General features: G+C 31.7%; 1 protein-coding gene across 1 annotated transcript; it reads left to right on the forward strand.

Moving 5' to 3' along the window:
• Window positions 1-6,894: 6,894 nt before the first annotated feature.
• On the forward strand, window positions 6,895-9,700 carry LOC144555303 (exonuclease DPD1, chloroplastic/mitochondrial-like). The gene is made up of 4 exons (XM_078303589.1): window positions 6,895-7,099; window positions 7,657-8,205; window positions 8,362-8,549; window positions 9,118-9,700. Exons 2-4 carry the CDS (start codon window positions 7,739-7,741, stop codon window positions 9,312-9,314), a joined length of 852 nt encoding a protein of 283 aa, XP_078159715.1. The 5' UTR covers window positions 6,895-7,099; window positions 7,657-7,738; the 3' UTR covers window positions 9,315-9,700.
• The last annotated feature ends 9,535 nt before the right edge of the window (window positions 9,701-19,235 follow it).

Below are 19,235 nucleotides of genomic sequence, written 5' to 3' on the forward strand. Positions count from 1 at the left end.
GTCTAGCTGCGCCTTTGATGTTACCTAATAGAATGGGAGTCCATATCCTATTGGGTAACATCAAAGGCGCAGCTAGACTTTCGAACTGTGGGAGTTAATCATAAATTTTCTGCAGAGAATGAGAGTCAATTTACAATATTATAATATTTTATTCTAAATTCTATAGAATATCATATGTAAATATAAATTTTTTAAAATTATACGGGGGTCAATTGACTCTCATAGTTTCTTCCTCCATCCGCCACTGGGTAGCATAATATTCTTGTTTAGATTCAAACCATCTGATCAAAATCTAAGTCAATTCATTCAGAGTATATTTGGTTGCAATATTAAAATAGCTAGAATAGTAAAATTGGCGTTTGTCTTATTAGAATAACTTAATTTGACTTTTTGTAAAAATAACTTGTTCTAATAAGACAAACAAGTTTAATTTCTTATTCTAATTATTTTAACTCAATCAAACACCAAATAACTTGTTTTAAATATTTTCATTACAACCAAACATGTCATAAAATAAATAAGGACATTTTTTTTATATTGGTCGGGTGATAGTAGGGGTGTCAATGGGTATGATACGGGTAGGCTGGAAGCATTTTCATACTCATACCCACTAAGAATGATCTTACCCATACCCTACCCTTACCAATTAAGATTTGATCTTAACCTACCCTACCTTTACCAGTTAAAATTATTGGGTAACGGAACGGTAGCAGGTGAATAACGAATAATACAACTATAATAATTAGTTTTATTATATTTTACAAATAGAACATCAAAACTCATTTATTTCACATATATACAATGATATAACTAATAAAAAATAAAAATAATTGTGCAATCAATTTCAACTAAATTATATTTTTTCTAAAACAAGAAAATTCAAAAACAAAAATATATCTTTCAAAAAAATTAATTATTTAATTAAAGAACAAAACATACAAATAAAAATAATTTGTTTAATATTTTTCTTACAACAAAAATAATACACTAAATAATAAAAGTACTCACTAATTATTGCTCAAATATTATCATATTATTACATTTTATATAATTACCCTACAGGGTAACAGGTACGAAATAGTCTTTACCCGTATCCATACCCATTTAGTTAACGAAAAAAAAATCCTTACCCATACTCATACCCAATAAGCTAACGAAAAAAAAAATTACCCATATCCGCCTTATCAAATACGGTACGGATCGGATAAACGGCTAAAAGGGTATCATTGACACCCTAGGTGATAGGAATTTCATAGAATGGTATGTCACGGAATGCCATTGATTGTTTTCACGGCAGATTTTGAATATATCTTTTTAAAAAGTTGACGATTGTATGTTAGATTTGAACGTGTAAGCACGTAGAAAAAATTCAAAAACGCATGCACGTTGTGGGAAAATGAAAATTTTGACTTTGTTATTTTTTTTTTGTATAGTGGCATCCATTATCTGTAACTTTACAAAGATTTTCTGGTTTATGTAAGTTGCACTTGCACATGTCACATGTGAATCTATTATCTATTGGAGCATGTGGCTTTTCTTACTCTTCATTTGACCCGAAATTTTTATTAATACCATTTAAAAAAAAAAATCAAAACACTCCTAAAATTAGAGAATTATAAAATACCATAGCCGTTAGTCAATATGCAATCTCATTTTTGAAGAGCCGCAGATTAAATTGGAGGCCTTCTAAAAAAATTAAATATCAATATATTACAGTGCATTTTTTAATTTTTAGGAAGCCTCTAATTCAATCTGCGTACCCTAAGAATAGGGCCGCAAATTGAATTAACAGCCCTGTAATTTTTGGAATTTGTCAGAAAACATGATTTATTGATTTATTTTATTTTATTTTAAATATGACATAAATAAAAATTTCGGTCATTTGACAAACCATGCTTTATCTTTCTTCTTTTTTTAAAGGAAAAAAGAAAACCATCTGCAATATTGAAATGCTCGGAAATACTTTTGCTTTTTCTTTGCAAAAATAATTAGTAGTTGTGGGGAAATGCTGCAAGAAGCGGGTCTAAATTTGTTTTTTTACCTTTATATTTTTGTTATGCCTACTATATTAAAATTTAATAAGTTAATTTATAAACTCAACCGTCAAAGTGAAAATAATTAGATTTAGTCTATATCACCTTTTTATACGCAAAAATATATATATATATATATATATATATAATGACATTTTGATATTCTTTTGATTGAAATAAATAATTCATAAAATAATTGATAGGTAAAAAAAATTGAAAATTTTTTTGGTTTCCATGAGAACAAGGTCGAATAATCATAATTTTTTTAATGTATATGCAGATTGTTCCTATAAATCACATGTTGTTGTATTCTTTTAATAGTTGAGTATTAAAATTTTATTATTAAGAATTAAAAAGGATGGAGATCCATTTGCAATGAATTTACTTGACAAGTTTAAACCAATTACAAAGACGGAGGCCCGATTTTTTTATTTTTATCCAAAATTTAAATTAAATTTTAAAAATTAACCGAACCGGTTGGTAAATTATAAAACTACCCAAACCGCTAAACGGTTAACCGGACCCTAGGTTCGGTTAACGGTTTAGCGGACCAAGGGTTCGGTTAACCGTTTAGCGGACCAAGGGTTCGGTTAACCGTTTAGCGGACCAAGAGTTTGGGTCCGGTTAACGGTTAACCGGATTCGTTGGTTCGCTGAACCGTTAACCGAACCCAATTTTTTTTTTTTTTTTTTTTTTTTTTTTTTTTTATACTTTTTTTTAAAACAGAAAATTTTTAATTTTTTTTTTTTTCTATTGAAAATATACATGAAAATTCGTATTTAGATTTATTAACCGGAAATATGGTTTTGGTCCGGTTATCCAATAACCGGTTTTTTTTTAATTTTTTTGTTTTTTGTTTTAAACTCGTTTTTTTATAACCATATTTATATGCATATGTATATGTGTATGTATATTTTTCTATAATTTTAAATTTCAGATTTGATTTACAAATTTTTTTTGTGTAAATTTGATAAATCTAAATACGAATTTTATTTTATATGTATATGTAGATTATATAGAATATATAGTGTTTAGGGTTTAGGGTTAGTGTATATAGATTATATAGAATATTAATAAAATAAATATTCCGACAGAATATATATAGTTTACATTAAAAAAAAAATTATTCACTATACAAGAAACATTGAAAATATATAGACTAGAAAATTTATACAAGTCGTATATATAATAAACAAGAATCAAGATGGTAACAAGAAAGTTAATCTAGTATAGCGGTTAGTGTACTTGGCTCCCACCCAAGTGACATGGGTTCAAGCCCCGGTGGGAGCAAAAAAAGTTCTCTTTTTTCGCAGTTCATGAGTAAGGTATGGACCAAGTCTATTTAGGTTGAACCGGTTCATAGACCCCTCCATTCCTAAAGTAATGGACATGTCCATTGCCTCCATTTGAACCAAAAATGGATTATGTACAATCCAGAAGTATAAAAATGGTGCACACTGATCATGAACCATCAAATCCGAAAAACACTAATCATGAACCATCAAATTCGAAAAAATTAAAAAAGGATTCTTGAGAAAAAATGGTTCTTTGAATGGTTGTGATTAATTTGGAGCAAAAAAATATCCAACCCAGTTGTATAAGATCCGTAAACAACTAAAGATGCATGGTTTTGCTTTGCATCTCCCATTTCCACTATACAAGATTATTGTTTTGCAATGCATCTCCAAAAGATACATTTAAAAAATCTCCAAAACAATGAATCTCAATTAAATACGATTTACAAAAATAAACATCGTATTTATATCTATCAAATTTACGAATAAAATTTGTAAATTAAATCTGAAAATTAACCATGATACAGAATAAATAATTTTATAATTTCAAAAAAAGTAAAAAAAAAGTAAAATAAATTGGTAACTGTATATACATATGCATATAAATATGGTTATAAAAAAACGAGTTTAAAAAAAAAAAAAAAAAAAAAAAAACCGGTTATTGGATAACCGGACCAAAACCATATTTCCGGTTAATAAATCTAAATACGAATTTTCATGTATATTTTCAATAGAAAAATAAAAAAATTTAAAATTTTCTGTTTTAAAAAAAAAAAAAAAAAAAAAAAAAATTGGGTTCGGTTAACGGTTCAGCGAACCAACGAATCCGGTTAACCGTTAACCGGACCCAAACCCTTGGTCCGCTAAACGGTTAACCGAACCCTTGGTCCGCTAAACCGTTAACCGAACCTAGGGTCCGGTTAACCGTTTAGCGGTTTGGGTAGTTTTATAATTTACCAACCGGTTCGGTTAATTTTTAAAATTTAATTTAAATTTTGGATAAAAATAAAAAAATCGGGACGGAGGCATTAGTATAGAATGAAATCGATTAATCCTCATTTTTTTTTTTAAATTAGTACTGAAGTAGACTTTTGTTCTATAATTTATAGTAAAATACTACACGTATAAAAAATTGATTCTCATTTTTTTTTCCTAAAAATTTATACTATTGATCTCCATTCTTTTTAAGAAATAATGATTTGTATATAATTTGAGAGATTTCTAGCATTTTAGAACTTTTTTTAGTAAAAAGAAAAATAAAAAACTCACATGTGACAGTGACACTTCTTATTTTATATTATCTCTCTTATTCACCATTTTTTTTACCCCTATTCAATAAATCTCTGCCTCCGCTCCTGATTTAAACAATTTAATATTTGGAATCCAACTCTTGAAATATGGTTTGTACTTTATGCATAATGTAATAGGAAAACTAATAAAATTTAACACATATTTTATTGTTTATCAAATGAGTAAGAATTTTTTTACAATGATTCATATTTAATTTTTTTTTATGCAATATTAAATGATGCTCATATTGTGATGATGGCATACAAGTACAACGCCTAATGTTTACGCAAGTCGTCAGATTGATTTTTTTTTTCAAATTAGATTTCATTTTTTTCAAAGAAGGAAAATTTGATATATAATAAACCTTTTTAATTTATCATACGGATCCAGTAAAAAATGGTGGAGCCATGATTAATGAATGATAGTTTATAACACGAATCTTGATGCAATATATAAGGTCTGATTTGTGCTGCAATATGTGCAGTGCTGGAGATGATGTGAATTTTCTAATACAATAGATTTGGAAATTTTATATTTTCTGGGGAGGAGATTGCGTGTTGGAAACTCGAATTGAAAAATTCCCTATATTATTAAAATGTTGGATGGCTTAACTTCCAATATTTATTCAAAAAAAAAGAGTGAGAGATACTAGATTTAAAATTTTAATTGGAGATTTTCTTATAAATATTTAAAGTTAGAAATTTTGAGCTTAATTTTGTCCAAATTTATTTTGCAGGAATTCATAGCGGCACAGTCTTATGTATTTAGTGTATTATTAGGGTTTATTTTGATTGTATCAGAAAAAAAAAAAAAAAATTGGCTGCTTCCAGATAAATCAAGACCGTTGATTTTCTGATGAGACACATTGGAGCCATTGTCTAGTTTGAAATTTATCGGAGACAAGTGGCTTTAAAAGTTGAAGACTTAAAAGATCGAAGGGACCACTTGATCCATTTCGAGAAATCCAAATCAGATGGACCCACGTCTGATCGAGTCCCCGCAATGTGGACCCCTTCCTTTCCTTTTCTTTGTAAAAATAATAAATGAAAAAAAGACACGAATTTTGGGCCTACTTCCTGTCGGCCCAATATATTATTTAAGAACATTTTCTCAGATAAGAAATGGACCACGAATTTTGGGCCCAACTATTTACTTTTGTGTGTGGATAAGAAAATGATGTGTTTTCTTCTTCCTCCTTCCTCCCCTCCTCCTCTCCTTCTGTCTCTTTCCACTGTGGTGGTCTCCTGTGAGGTGACTGTTCTGGTCCGATTGACTCAGCTCTCGGCCTGGTTTGATTCAGTGCCTTCTCGGCTGAGTGGTGACTGTCCTGGTCCGGTTGATTCAGTTCCCTATCCGGTTTGATCCAGTGCCTCCTTGGCTGAAGTGGTGACTATCCTGGTCCGATCTGCTGACTGTCCTGGTCCGGTCTGATTCAGTGCCTCTCAGGTGCGCATTCTTCTAGGCGGTGTTGACATGGTGTAGTCACACTCGCTCGACTGCTACGTTTGCATATAAAGAGAAGAAAATGAATGGGCCAATTGTCTTGCTAATATGGCGCGAACTGAACATTTCGTAACTACTGGTTTTACTTTCTATCTTCTCTTTAATTTTTAGCAGTAAGAGATTTTACAAGTATTTCAGTGTATATGATACTACTATCTTTGTGTAATAGGAATACCTACGCTGCTGGAACAAGTTTGTAATTTTCTCTGATGTTAAATGAAATCGCCTAAGGGCTTACAACCAAAAAAAAAATTCTTTCTCATTTGAATATTTCTTTATTTAAACTCACAATTCAGATACTTACATAAAGAGCTTTGACGTTACCTGTAAAATATTCAATCATCAATAAAACAAAAAAAAAAAACAAAAGAGGAAAATGTCCCTCCCTACCTACGGGTTTTATATAAAAGAGAAAAGAAAAATGCATACCCTCCCTTCATGTATCTATTCCTTCAATATACAATTATACTATATAAAATAACAACATACGGTATTCTATAGACTATAAACGTGATGAATTAAGTGTGCAAAAATATGTTTATTTATAAATGTTTCCAGCTGATATTTGTTCAGAATGTGATCTTAAAAGAAATTCAGGATTGGAATTCAAGCTTAAATTTGATCAGAAAAGATATGAAGTTCGAACTGAATGGCCAAATGGGATCATAATATCATATATATAATAATGGAAGCCTCCAGTAGCCACTAAAATGGAGGATTGGAAAGCGACGGAGTTTCCGTTACAAGTTGGAATTGGAAACTATTTCCCTTCTGTGCATAGAAGCATTCTTCTTACGAAACTGAGAAAGGATGGAGCACATGCACAGCCACTCTCTCTTCGGAGCATATACTTTGCTTGGCATTCTCTCCAATCTCTTTATTGCCTTCACTAATTGTGAAGGCTCTATTAATGCCATAAAAATTATGGGGGTTAAGGAGAGAAGATGGGGAATTGCTAGAGCTGCCAGAATACAAAAGGTTCGACTGTTACTGCTGAATTTCAACTATAAAGAAGGGGGTCTTAATTTTCTAAAGATATCGAGAAATTGTATTTTGACAAACAAGATTCCAGATCCCAACCGCCATTGCCTTTTCTTTTCTCAAATTAGAAAAATTCTGTTGTTCCTCTTCCATCTCAGTACTTTCTCTAAAGATATCAACTGTTTTTGTGGTATAGGTGGTTCTCATCTCTTTGTTTTGTGATGTTTCATCTGAGATCAACTGTTTTGGTGCAATTGTAATTTTGTCTAATCGATTCTAAGTTTATTACGCGATTTTCATTAGATTTTTTTGTTTTCTCATAATTTAGACCAAACCTTGGTTTGCCTTGCCATCAACTGTGAATGTTTACCTGTTGATTTAAACTGTCGAATTTTCAAATTATGTTAGGAAATTAAACAAAAGGGTACAAGGTTAAAAAACGATAAGAACTATTATATTTGTGTACTGTTAACCATACCATTACTGATTTGGCGATGTTATCATGTCACTGTTTTATCAGGCTCGCACTAATTCGACTCTATCTCTAATTTCAGGGTAATAAAGTCCATCTACAAAAGAGAAAGAAATTACCAAATCGACTGTTGAAGCGGATTTACCGTAACCACAAAACACAAAATGTCATTCATTTTTTTCAGGAATTCCCGTCACCTGAGGAACTGCCTCGTGATCGGAGCAAACGTTAGACTCCTTGGAATCTACTCCGACAAATTTATCTCCAGCCAATGCATAGTGTCTCCCTTAAGCACCTACTGTGAGGTTGCACGCAGATTGCCTGAGACAATCACGCGCTTCTCTCTGAAAGAGCCCAAGATAAGTTACCAGTATAGTGATACGATACATCTTTACCAAGATAAGAAGCACGGGGGTGGTACAATCGACCAGACAGCAACAATTCTGGTACTTGATTTAGGTACCACAGGGGTGAATAGCAAAAAGGACCAAATAACTGAAATTGCAATCAGGGATTTGAAAGGAGGGCCAGATAGTACGTTTCATACGCTTGTCAATCCTGAGTTACCACTGAAGAATCATAAAACAAATCAAATTCTGACCAAGTCCAATGTGCCAAGGTATTTTTGCTTTTAAATTGGTTGAGAGTGATTATATTTTACAATTTTTATTTTCAGTTGTCTTCAGACTAGCTTAACTTGAGCCTAAGAGAACTCAAAACATTTCAAATTTTAGTACCTTTCCAAATCTATAAGATGGCTATGGATTAATCAATCACGTAATTATAGGATGCTGTTAAAGTGGGTCAAGAGTCGTCGAATGGATAGCAAGCTGGTGTTGCTGGTGGCCCATAATGGACATTGCTTTGACTTTCCTTTTCTGGTAAGAGCCTTCGAACAGAATGGTAACCAAATCCCCAATGACTGGCTCCTTCTTGACAGTCTTCCTTTTGCACGACAACTTCGCCATCCGGATGGTAGACCTCTCTCTCTCTCTCTCTCTCTCACTCACACACACACACACACTTTTGATTCAAATTTCTCTCTCACAGACACACAGTAGTCTTGTGGAAACTGAATAATGGAAATTGCATGTCCCTGCTAAAGCAAAATTAGTGAAGAAACCATAATTTGATTTGAGTGAGGCTATGGTACTATGCATAGCGCATATTGGTCCATACTACAGATCAATATCTCTAATTTGAAAGTCCAAGTAGTTGATATGAACCGTTTAGCATAATCTTCATATGAAAATGTACTTGCAAACTAAATTTTACATTTTTTTAAATCTTTTTACTATTTTTCTAGAATATCAGTATTTTTAAATAGTCTAGAATCTTTAGATCAAGTGAATTTTTATCTATCACGCTGAATGGTTCAGATCGACTATTTGGACTCTGAAAACAAAAATATTGATCCGTAGTACAGATCAATCTGCGCTATGCATAGTACCATAGCCTCAATCATTTGATTTAATATAAGTTTGGTACAGGATCAGTACCACATTGTGCATTGATCACGACTAAACTCTTGTTGTTGTACCAGGGACTAAATTGGAAAAGGGCAATCACAAACTAAACGATCTAGTTACATTTTGTAATGTAGTTCCGGAGGGGTCGGCACACAAAGCAATGGCAGATGTAAATGCTCTCTGTTTTGTTTTACAACATATGACATTTGTCCTTAAACTGACTATTACAGATCTCATCAAAAGATCATTTACACCATCCCGGTACTTGTAAGACTGTCATGAGACCAATGATCTTTTTATATCCAACTTAATTGAGAAATTAATTATTTGTTTTGTTCTTCTCTGATAGTCCTTTTCCTTGTATATATTTTAACATGGCAAATAGCCTAGCTAATGCTATTGCTAGTAGTTAAAAATAACTAATAAATCCGTTTTCTATTTTTTATTAGTTTTTATTTTATTTTGTTTATTGTATATTTGTATGACTAGTGGGGCCAATATTATGTAATATGCACTTTGCAAATAATTGAAGTGATTTAGTGAAGTCATTACATGGGTAATGAGAAAATAACTGAATCTATATTGCTTTCTTTATATTTTGTTCTTGGAACCTTTGTTAATGTCAATCTAGAATTTTCTTTTCTAGATTAAATGCTGGTAATTTTGTACTCAACAGGAAAATAGTTACAAGTAACCTCATTCACATTGGTAATGATTTTAACAGATCAGTAAACTGCATGGTCATTCGAAAATTGAAATGTAGATTGAAAAACAAGAAATACCGTGTCTGGTAATTGGAAAAACAATAAAAATACTTTTTCAAATGTTATTATAAATCAGTTTCTAAATAGCTAGCTATAGCTACGCTGTAGTTTCTAAATAGCTAGCTATGGGCGATATATAGCTAGCTATCAGCGCTATAACTAGCTACTTAGTGCAATCGCTTATTTTTTTTAAACTTCCCTTTATATCACTATAATCGCTGTTTAAACCATTTCTACAAATAATATTATTTGACAAATAAAAAATTTACAACTAATAAAATACTAAATAAAGTTACAGTGGGGGATAAAAACACAATTTTTTGACACTTGAAAAACAATTTTCTGTAGGAGTTTGATGGGAATGGAAGCAACTCCAAATTTGGGGTAAATATTTGAACAGATCGGTTTTAGCTTCATGCAGCGCATTAACTACATGCAGCAACGTTTTACTTCTATAGTCCGTGCGCTGCATGAAGGTAATACTGATCTGTTAAAAACATTACCCCAAATTTGTTAGGATCAGTGAAAAAGAGGAAACCGAGAATGATTAAGCTATTAATTTGAAAATTGTAACAAGTGAGACTGAAGTTAAGTATTTTTTTTCTTCTCTTTTTGATATGTTTCATTGCTGTAATGTGTTATGTTGGATTTGCTTGTTTTTAACTTTTGTTCTATTGATGCAGCGTTCTGAATAAAGAAAAACTATGAATGTGATTTTTTACTATTATTAAACTGCATTTTCAGTAATTAAATTAAGAAATGGAAATATTAATAAATTGATTGAGTTTAAAGGGGGGGGGTAATTAATTTTCAAATTTTGATGAGGAAATATTTAAAGGAGAAGTGACGATGGGTATATATATAATTTTTTCTTACTAAATTGACTGTGACTGCACAACTAAATTGGACGGAATAAAATCTGACATGTAACATAAATGCACAATATACCCAAAAAAATGTGCTACGAGATAAAACATGCTTGGAAATAATTTTTTTTTTTTTGTAAAAGAAGTTTACTATATTTTTTAAATAATAGAAAAACATTCAGAAGATTTTAAATCATAAAAAAAACAATAATTTTCTATATATCTTAAAAAAAGTTAAAAGTTTCAAAAAATGAAAAATTTAATCTCCAAATATATTTTAATATGGAGATTATATTGAACGATTTAGATCGACTGTTTAGACTTTAAACAAGGTGATATCAATACAAATTTAAACATACGGAGCAAACCCAATCAATTGAATTGTCACTCAACCAAGATAACATTCCTTCGCATAGAACAAGGCAGACAATGATGATCCATCTAAACTTAACCAATATATTTTCTCAAATCACCGAACTTGTAGGTCTTCCAATGATTTAGACTTATTGTTTGAAACCGATATAATATATTTTGAAGTTAAGCTCACTAAACACTTTGGTGAACTTCAGCACCCTAGTTTTACTCCTTTGTTATTACTCGATCCATTCCTGCATTTTATTTTTTGACGAATTGTTGTAAAAAATTGCAACAGTGGATATGGGTGTAGTAGACCTATCCGTTTGACCTTGTATATGGTTTAAAACCGCTTGACCACCTTTTTAACCATCTGATTCGCTTTTAAATTTCGCGTTTCATCAAATCATATGAAGTCGCTGATTATAATATAACGGAACGGAAAATTTGAAAAATGTCGCTCCGTTAGGTCTATCTCCAGCGCCTCCATCAGTCAAGCTGTGCGATTTTCTCTCTGTCAGCGCTTCCCTTCCGAATTCGTATCCTCTGAGATATCTCAAACTTTGCGTGACTTTATGGAAAATCCTAACCGTTTAAATACGTTCTGCACGAATCTCAAAGCATAAACTCCCCCACATCACCCGAATAGGCACCGGACACGTCGGTCACGCAAAAGTTGAGATATCGCATTCCTCCCTTCCCCCCTCTCTCTATTTAAGCTGTGCGATTTTCTCTCGACGACAGAGCTGTTCTCTCTGTCGGCTCGCCGCCATCCTCTCCCCCCCAGCCCTCATCTCTCTCCAGCACCTCCTCCGGTATGCTCCCTCCTCTTCTCTCTATCTCTCTCAGGGGCTGAGTCCTTCAACCCTTGATTCTCGGTGGTGCGTAGAATGAGACTTGATTAGCTCTTCCGTTTGTGTGATAAAATCCCGATTTGAACCTTGACTTGTTGCGCTTGTTTGAAATTCCGAGGGTATTGTGAAGAACTGTTGAAATTCCGAGTATCAGATTTGAATTTACTCTAGCTGTTTACCCTTTTGTCATTCTACATGCATGAATCAGACCTATATGTTACTAGCTTCTGTAAAAAGTACCAAAGAAATCCTATTAGTTTGAGGCCCAATAATTTAAACTTTGATTTGATTGACTGGGTTTAGTTGGTCTCCCTGAAGAGAGGTTCTCAATGAACTGTCTATACAACCTACTGTACTCTGTATTTAGATTGGATGAGTAGGTTAATATCAGAATTATTAAACCTCTGTTTAAGACATTGTAAAATTCAAACTTGAAGTCTTAAATTCACAATTTTTCATGTTGATATTGATATCCGTACTCTAGTTGTAGTTTTGGAATTCGACAAACTTTTGACAATTGCTGTTGTTTGTTTTCAAATAGAGTTAATTGTCAACATATAGCAAAATCAACAATAAAGTATTAAGCATTGGAGGGTATTTCATTATGCTTTGAGAATTTTGTCCTCACTGGATGTTAATTTCCTACTTTGCTAGAAAGGGTGAAAGCATGAATAAAGAGAGAAAATTAAGTAAAGAAGTATACAGATTAATTAAGATAGCCTAATTATGTATCTATGACTTCAACTCTTTTAAGGTCATATATTTGTTTGTACACATTGATTAAGCATGAATTAAGACTCTTTTTACATGGTTTATTTGCAGGAGATGTCTGTTTTTTTTTTTTTTTTTAAATAGTGAGCGGAGCGCTCGAACTCTCGACCTTTGGGTATCCAACAGTCCTAGGACTTTTTTCTAGCCAACTGTGCTACTGTCCCATTCTCTAGTTAAGAAACAACATAATTAGAAAACCAATTATAAATAATCCTACTAGTTTCTATACATCATTTTCATTTTTTTTTCAAATAGCCAACGGTTACGCGTAGACATCTCCGGCAAATATGGTTTGACTCCTACAAACCCTATTTGCCGGAGATGTCTATGCATTATTGTCGGCTATTTGAAGAAAACATGAATATGATGTATAAGAAACTAGTAGGACTTTTTATAATTGGTTTTCTAATTATGTTGTAATTTAAATAGCATGTGATGCTTTTATCTAGGTGATGTTAGTTTTTGATGCAATAACTTTGTAGTTGGTGCTTATATATATATCCATGGTTGTGACTTGGTAGTTGAATGTTTAATTTTACTTTGCTTCTTTTATTTTGCTCTTTGAATGCTTTTTTTTTATTTATCCATGGTTGATGCTTTTATTTTTCTCTTTGAATTAGCATGGCAGAGAAGTGGTGGCAGATTTATATCTCAGAATTGAATTATTTATACAGTATGAGAAAATTTCTTCAACTTGATGCATATTCATAGAATCTGTAAATATCATGCAAGCCCCACAGTATGAGAAATTCCATGCATACCCTTTTCTGAAACATGAAAAATACACCTTGGATGCTATATGATTCCTGTAGTTTTAATATCCTTTTAAAAATCCTAATGCTTACTTCTTTACTGTTTCACTACTACTATTATTTACTCTTCACTCATTTGATTTTTTTTTTTTTATGTTTTTGTTTATGCTTGCTTCTTTATGTTTTTCTCACCAAGTACTTCACTGGTTTTATGTTTTAAGCAGCAGGTCTTACTGTTTCTTTTATGTTAAGCACATGGTCACTTAATCTGTATCCACATGAAAAGGCGGTAATAGCCAATTTTTTTTTTTGTTGGAAAAGGCATTATATGTCACGCAGTCTCACGCTGCACCAAATCTCTGTTGACAATATATCACACAATCATATATCACAGAATCTCTATTGTCAAACTGAATTATATGTGAGCGTTATTGTGAAATTTACATAATGAACCCTATTGTTTCTGAAAATCACAGAATTACAAAATTCATGCTCAACCCTACTGTTTCTCATAGACTAGCAAGTCTTGCATAAATTGTAGAAATTTCAGCTTGTAGATAACAAAAGAGAACAGTATATATCACAGAAAATGAAACATTATTAATAAAATAGATGCATATATATCATTGTTTACTCTCTTGGTCTATAACACTAATAAATTCATTGGTCTATAAAACTGCACCAAAAACTGCATCAGAGGGGGTATTGTGACATTTACACAACAAACCCTATTGTTTCTAACAATCACATAATAGTGGATTTGTATGCTATGCCCTCAAAACAGGTCTTCTTCTTTCCCATAATCAGATTCGTATGCAATTTCATCTGCGGCATTTTCATGATCTTCAGTCAAACTCAGATTCGTCTTCACTCGCATATTATATGGAAATTGGTTCTTTCTTTTTATGCTTGTCATTTTGTATAGAAATTACCTCTTCTCCTTTACTTGTCTTTTCGTCCTCTTCTTTTTACAATTAGTAAATAAGATAATAATTATCATTTAAACAAGTACAAAGAATTAAACAGTAATTTAATCATGCAATTGAATTAATAATTACCTTTGGACACTTCCTCATGTTGTGGCCCTTTTTTTATGACAATAATTACAAGTTCGCACCTCATTGGCATCTCTTATACTGCTAGAGCCTTCGAGGGTTTCTTTTGCCCTTGCATTGCAATATATCAAGTGAATTTTTGTGATTTCGAAGTTCAAATAGTCGATCTGAAGTGCTTAACGTGTTCTCCATATTAAAGTGTGCTAGGAGAATAAATTTTACACTTTTATTCCTAAATTTTTTAAAATCACTGTTATCGGATTTTTCTTTTTTCTTTTACCATATTAAAACAACCATTTACAAAAATCCGAAAAAATTTGGTCCTAAGTATATTTTAATATTGAGAACATGTTGAATATTTCATATCAACTATTTTAAATTCTAAATTGTAAAACCCACTGAAATGTTTTGTGACAATGTTGATATATTAGTCAACCTCCATACGCACGCACACACAGATACACACATACGCGCGCGCGCGCACACACACACACATATATATATATAGAGAGAGAGAGAGATGGGCTATGGTGCATTGCAATGCATAGGCCCCTTGTGCATTGGACCATAAATTATCGATTCAAAGTTCAAATGACCGATTCAAGCCGTTCATCTTATTCTCCATATTAATATGTGCTTGGAGACCAAATTTTACATTTTTTGGAATTTTTTTAGATTTATTGAAAATCTGGGTGACCAGTAAAAAAACAGTAAAAATTTCTGGACCATCAGATTAGCGATTTTCAAAGTGGCTTAATAAATAGTAAAAAAATTCCAAAAAATGTAAAATTTGGTCTCCAAGCACATATTACTATGGAGAACAAGATGAACGGTTTGGATCGGTCGTTTGGACTTTGAATCGATGATTTATGGTCCAATGCACAAGAGTGCCTATGCATTACAATGCACCATAGCGCATCTCTCTCTCTCTCTCTCTATATATATATATATATTAATAAAGTATAAAATGAGAATTTTATAAATTTAAAATGATTTTTAAATAAAACATAACATATTGAATAAATTGTGAGTTTTTGAAATTTAGAAAAATAAATATGATATTATAAATTAGTGTGCATGTATGAACTTTTAAAATAGTTAATTATGTGTCTAATGAAAACAATATAATATTCACTATCTCCATAAAAGTTTAACATTCTTATTTTTATTCCATTTATTTATTTAATTATTTCAAAAATTAAATTAACAAATATACTCTTTAATTTACATCTGAATTGAGAGAGAAAAGAAAGAGAAATTTTTCTTCCTTTAAGTTATTATATTGATGTATTTGGGATCTAATGTCTTATAAGTGGGGTGTATCGCAGCAAATTTGGAAGAAATTGGATCAAACATTTTTTTTGTTACGAAAAAGGAAGAATCTCTAATAGAACAAAGTTCAATTGGGAAGTTGAGAGGAGTCCTCAATTGCATCTTAAATTTTCTCAATGGTAAATTCATAATTATTCTCTTCAGTTAGAGTAGCTCAGATTCAAGCAGTAACTGTCACACATCAAATCAGGAATTCTGGATTAAGGTGTAATTACCATCGCCTCATGTTTATTAATCAATAAACACACAAATAATAATAAATAAGTGGAAGCATAATATAAATAGTCAAGCATCAGTCACATAATAATAAACAAACATACATATAATATAATACATTCCATGTTGCATCCAAAATAAACATAATCTAGAGAAGGGGATACATGATCTATCAAGTCCGTATATAAAACAAGAATACGGAACTCGTAAACCTAATCAAAAGCCTAAACTAAGATAATCAATCGGCGTGGCCATCGAAGACAACTTCTGGCAACTCCTGCTGCGGAACACCAGTCTATACCTAAAACCCACGAAACAACTTGTGGGTGAGCGACTAATCGCCCAGTATGTAACCCAGAATTATCCTCTCAGGGATCCTCTACGGTCAAAATACTTATTGTTGTAATTTATGGACAGTTATGAAGATAATTAATATGCACATGTGTAAACCTATCTCAATATTTAATAAAAGAAAAATACTTTTAAATCAATGCCATGATGCAGTTAACCTATTATGCCAACATGCGAAATAGTTCCAAAATAAAATACAAATGCAGATTATATTTATAATCAAATCATAATGCAGTACCAAAGTACTGTGTGTATGAATATAATAATAATGCGGATATTTAGATCACCCCGTGTCGTGCCAATAGGATCAATAGATCCAATACGGTATAATCTAAGTGATGTGATCAGAGGTGATATCTTGCAAACTTATCTATATTCTGACCTATATTTTGTACCAAAACTTGTGTTTAAACCATTAAATCGGTCGTATTTCATTAAAATATCTATAGAATGTGGTACTGTTGTAATATTGTTCTTATTTCGCAGGAATCAGGCGAAATCGAGGAAGAATATGAAATTCATATTCTTTTTGTCCGACTTGGACATGATTTTGTACGGGCCGTATCAACCCCGACTTAGCCACAGAAACACAGAACTTGTTCGGCCCGGACAAGATCTTGTACGGGCCGTATCAAGCAAATCCAAAAACATATCCAAAATCTGGAAACAAGGTCTAATGAAGGAAGGTCGGCCAAAAAAGCATATAGGCGGGATTTCTTGCACCGGAGAGCGAATTCTGGAGCAGAGAAGCATTCCTAGGATTTTGGATTGGCGGCTATTGCTTGGAGGCGAAGTTGAGAAGCAAAAGACGCGAGTTTTGTTGTGGATCTTCTTCATCTTTTGGGTTTTATCATGATTTCTCTTTACTTTATCTGTGTTATTTGTTTCAGAACCATGTTTGAGTAGATTTCTTAGTTTCTAGGGTTAAGATGTAATCGAATGTTTTGTTTTGCATTTTGGATATTGGAATTTTTGTGTTGAAATTTGTATTTGCTTGATTGTGTTTGATTTTAATTGTTTAGCAGAAATTGTTTGATTATTATTGGTTTGCCAATAGATGAATGGCCACGTCTTTAGAATCTTAGATATGAGATGTGTAGGTTTTTCACATGAGAAGTATATAATGTGATTGCTATTTAAATATTATCTTATGATAGAAATAAAATAGTAGTTCGTTGTGTACAACTTGTGTAGGAGAAATCTATATGTTAATAGAGGAGGGTTCAAATGCCTCCATGTTTTTGTGCCTCCATCATGCCTCCATCTCTCTCTATCATTTTCAAAGTTCAAACAGTCGATCCGAACCGCTCAACCTAACCTCCATACTAAAATATGTTTGGAGACCAAATTTTATATTTTTAAGAATTTTTTTACTATTTTTTTAGATAGGTACAAAATCAGTAAATCTGAACCATCTAAAAACAGTATTTTTGTACCTATCTAAAAAAATAGTAAAAAAATTCCTAAAAATATAAAATTTGGTCTCCAAACATATTTTAGTATGGAGGTTAGATTGAACGGTTCGGATCGACTGTTTGAACTTTGAAAATAATGGAGAGAGATGGAGGCACAAAAACATGGAGGCATTTGAACCCTCCTCATGTTAATATTATCATTGTCCCTTAATTTGAGTTATGATATTATTGGGCCCCTTGGTAAAGTGAAATTATATCGCATGCAATATAACTGGTGTAGTTATAATTATAATTCACTTGAGAGACTAAGAAAACAAATATAATGCAAAAAGACACGATCCTATTTTGCACATTATTCATAATATCATGTGACAAGGATAGACACGAAATTAGTGGATTAAGTAAATAATTATTATGTCATTTGGATAACTATAATGTAATGATAGAACCTCTTAAGGTCAATAATATAAAGTTTATATTATTGTCAAGATGACATAAATCATCTATATGGTCACACCAACTAAAGAGAAACAACAAGTATTTTACATTTCATAGCGGTGTATAAGATAAAATACATGAGATGAAATGCTAAAATAAAATGTCATAATATGACATGCTTAGGCCATAAATAAATTTATAAAGTTATGCAAATATTATTTAGTATAATGTTTGAATGCATAATAAGAATAATATAAATATTGTATAATAGAATAATATGAATAATATTATTTGTTCATAAATTAATTTATTAAACCAATCACAAGATGAGATTAAAGAAAGCATAAAATGGCAAAACAAGGCTAGTGACATGTGTGTAATTTATTTAAACATTACACAAATGGTTGCCCTAGTCCTTGCCTATTTACAGGGGTGTAATTAAGGAAAATATACACTAATTTTTTGCCATATACCCTAGCCAAAATTCTCTCTTTGAGCTACCACATTTTTCCTCTTTCTCCTTAGCCGAAAATAGAAAAGCCTTTTGCTTCCAAAAGAACGACGGTTCCAAGATATCTAAAAGGAAAATCGACTTCCCTCTAACAAGATATTTGACAATATCTTTAGGTATGAATTATTATCTCATCTTATGTGAGAAATAACTATTTTGTTACTTGGGAAGTAAGCAACCAATAATGGACGGTGAATCAATCAAGATCTCATGAGATATGACAATAGATCCCAGCTGATTTTTATTTACCTAAAAAGAATGTAAAATCACAAATGTTTAGTATTTTGTTAATGATTTAGCAAGATCATGGTTAAACTCGTTAATTAGCAGTTCATAGTTTGTTTTACTTCGAAACAAGTAGATAGATCAAAATAGAATTAAGCTAATTGAAACTCCAATTGATAGACTAACATGATAATCATAGTTTGTTATATAAATCTGCAAGCCACGTGATAATTTTATATGATACACTATAAATTTCCCCTCGAAAAATGTAATCATTTTTTTTTTGAA

Source organism: Carex rostrata, chromosome 6 (assembly GCF_964058835.1).
Source record: "Carex rostrata chromosome 6, lpCarRost1.2, whole genome shotgun sequence".
NCBI classification, from domain to species: domain Eukaryota; kingdom Viridiplantae; phylum Streptophyta; class Magnoliopsida; order Poales; family Cyperaceae; genus Carex; species Carex rostrata.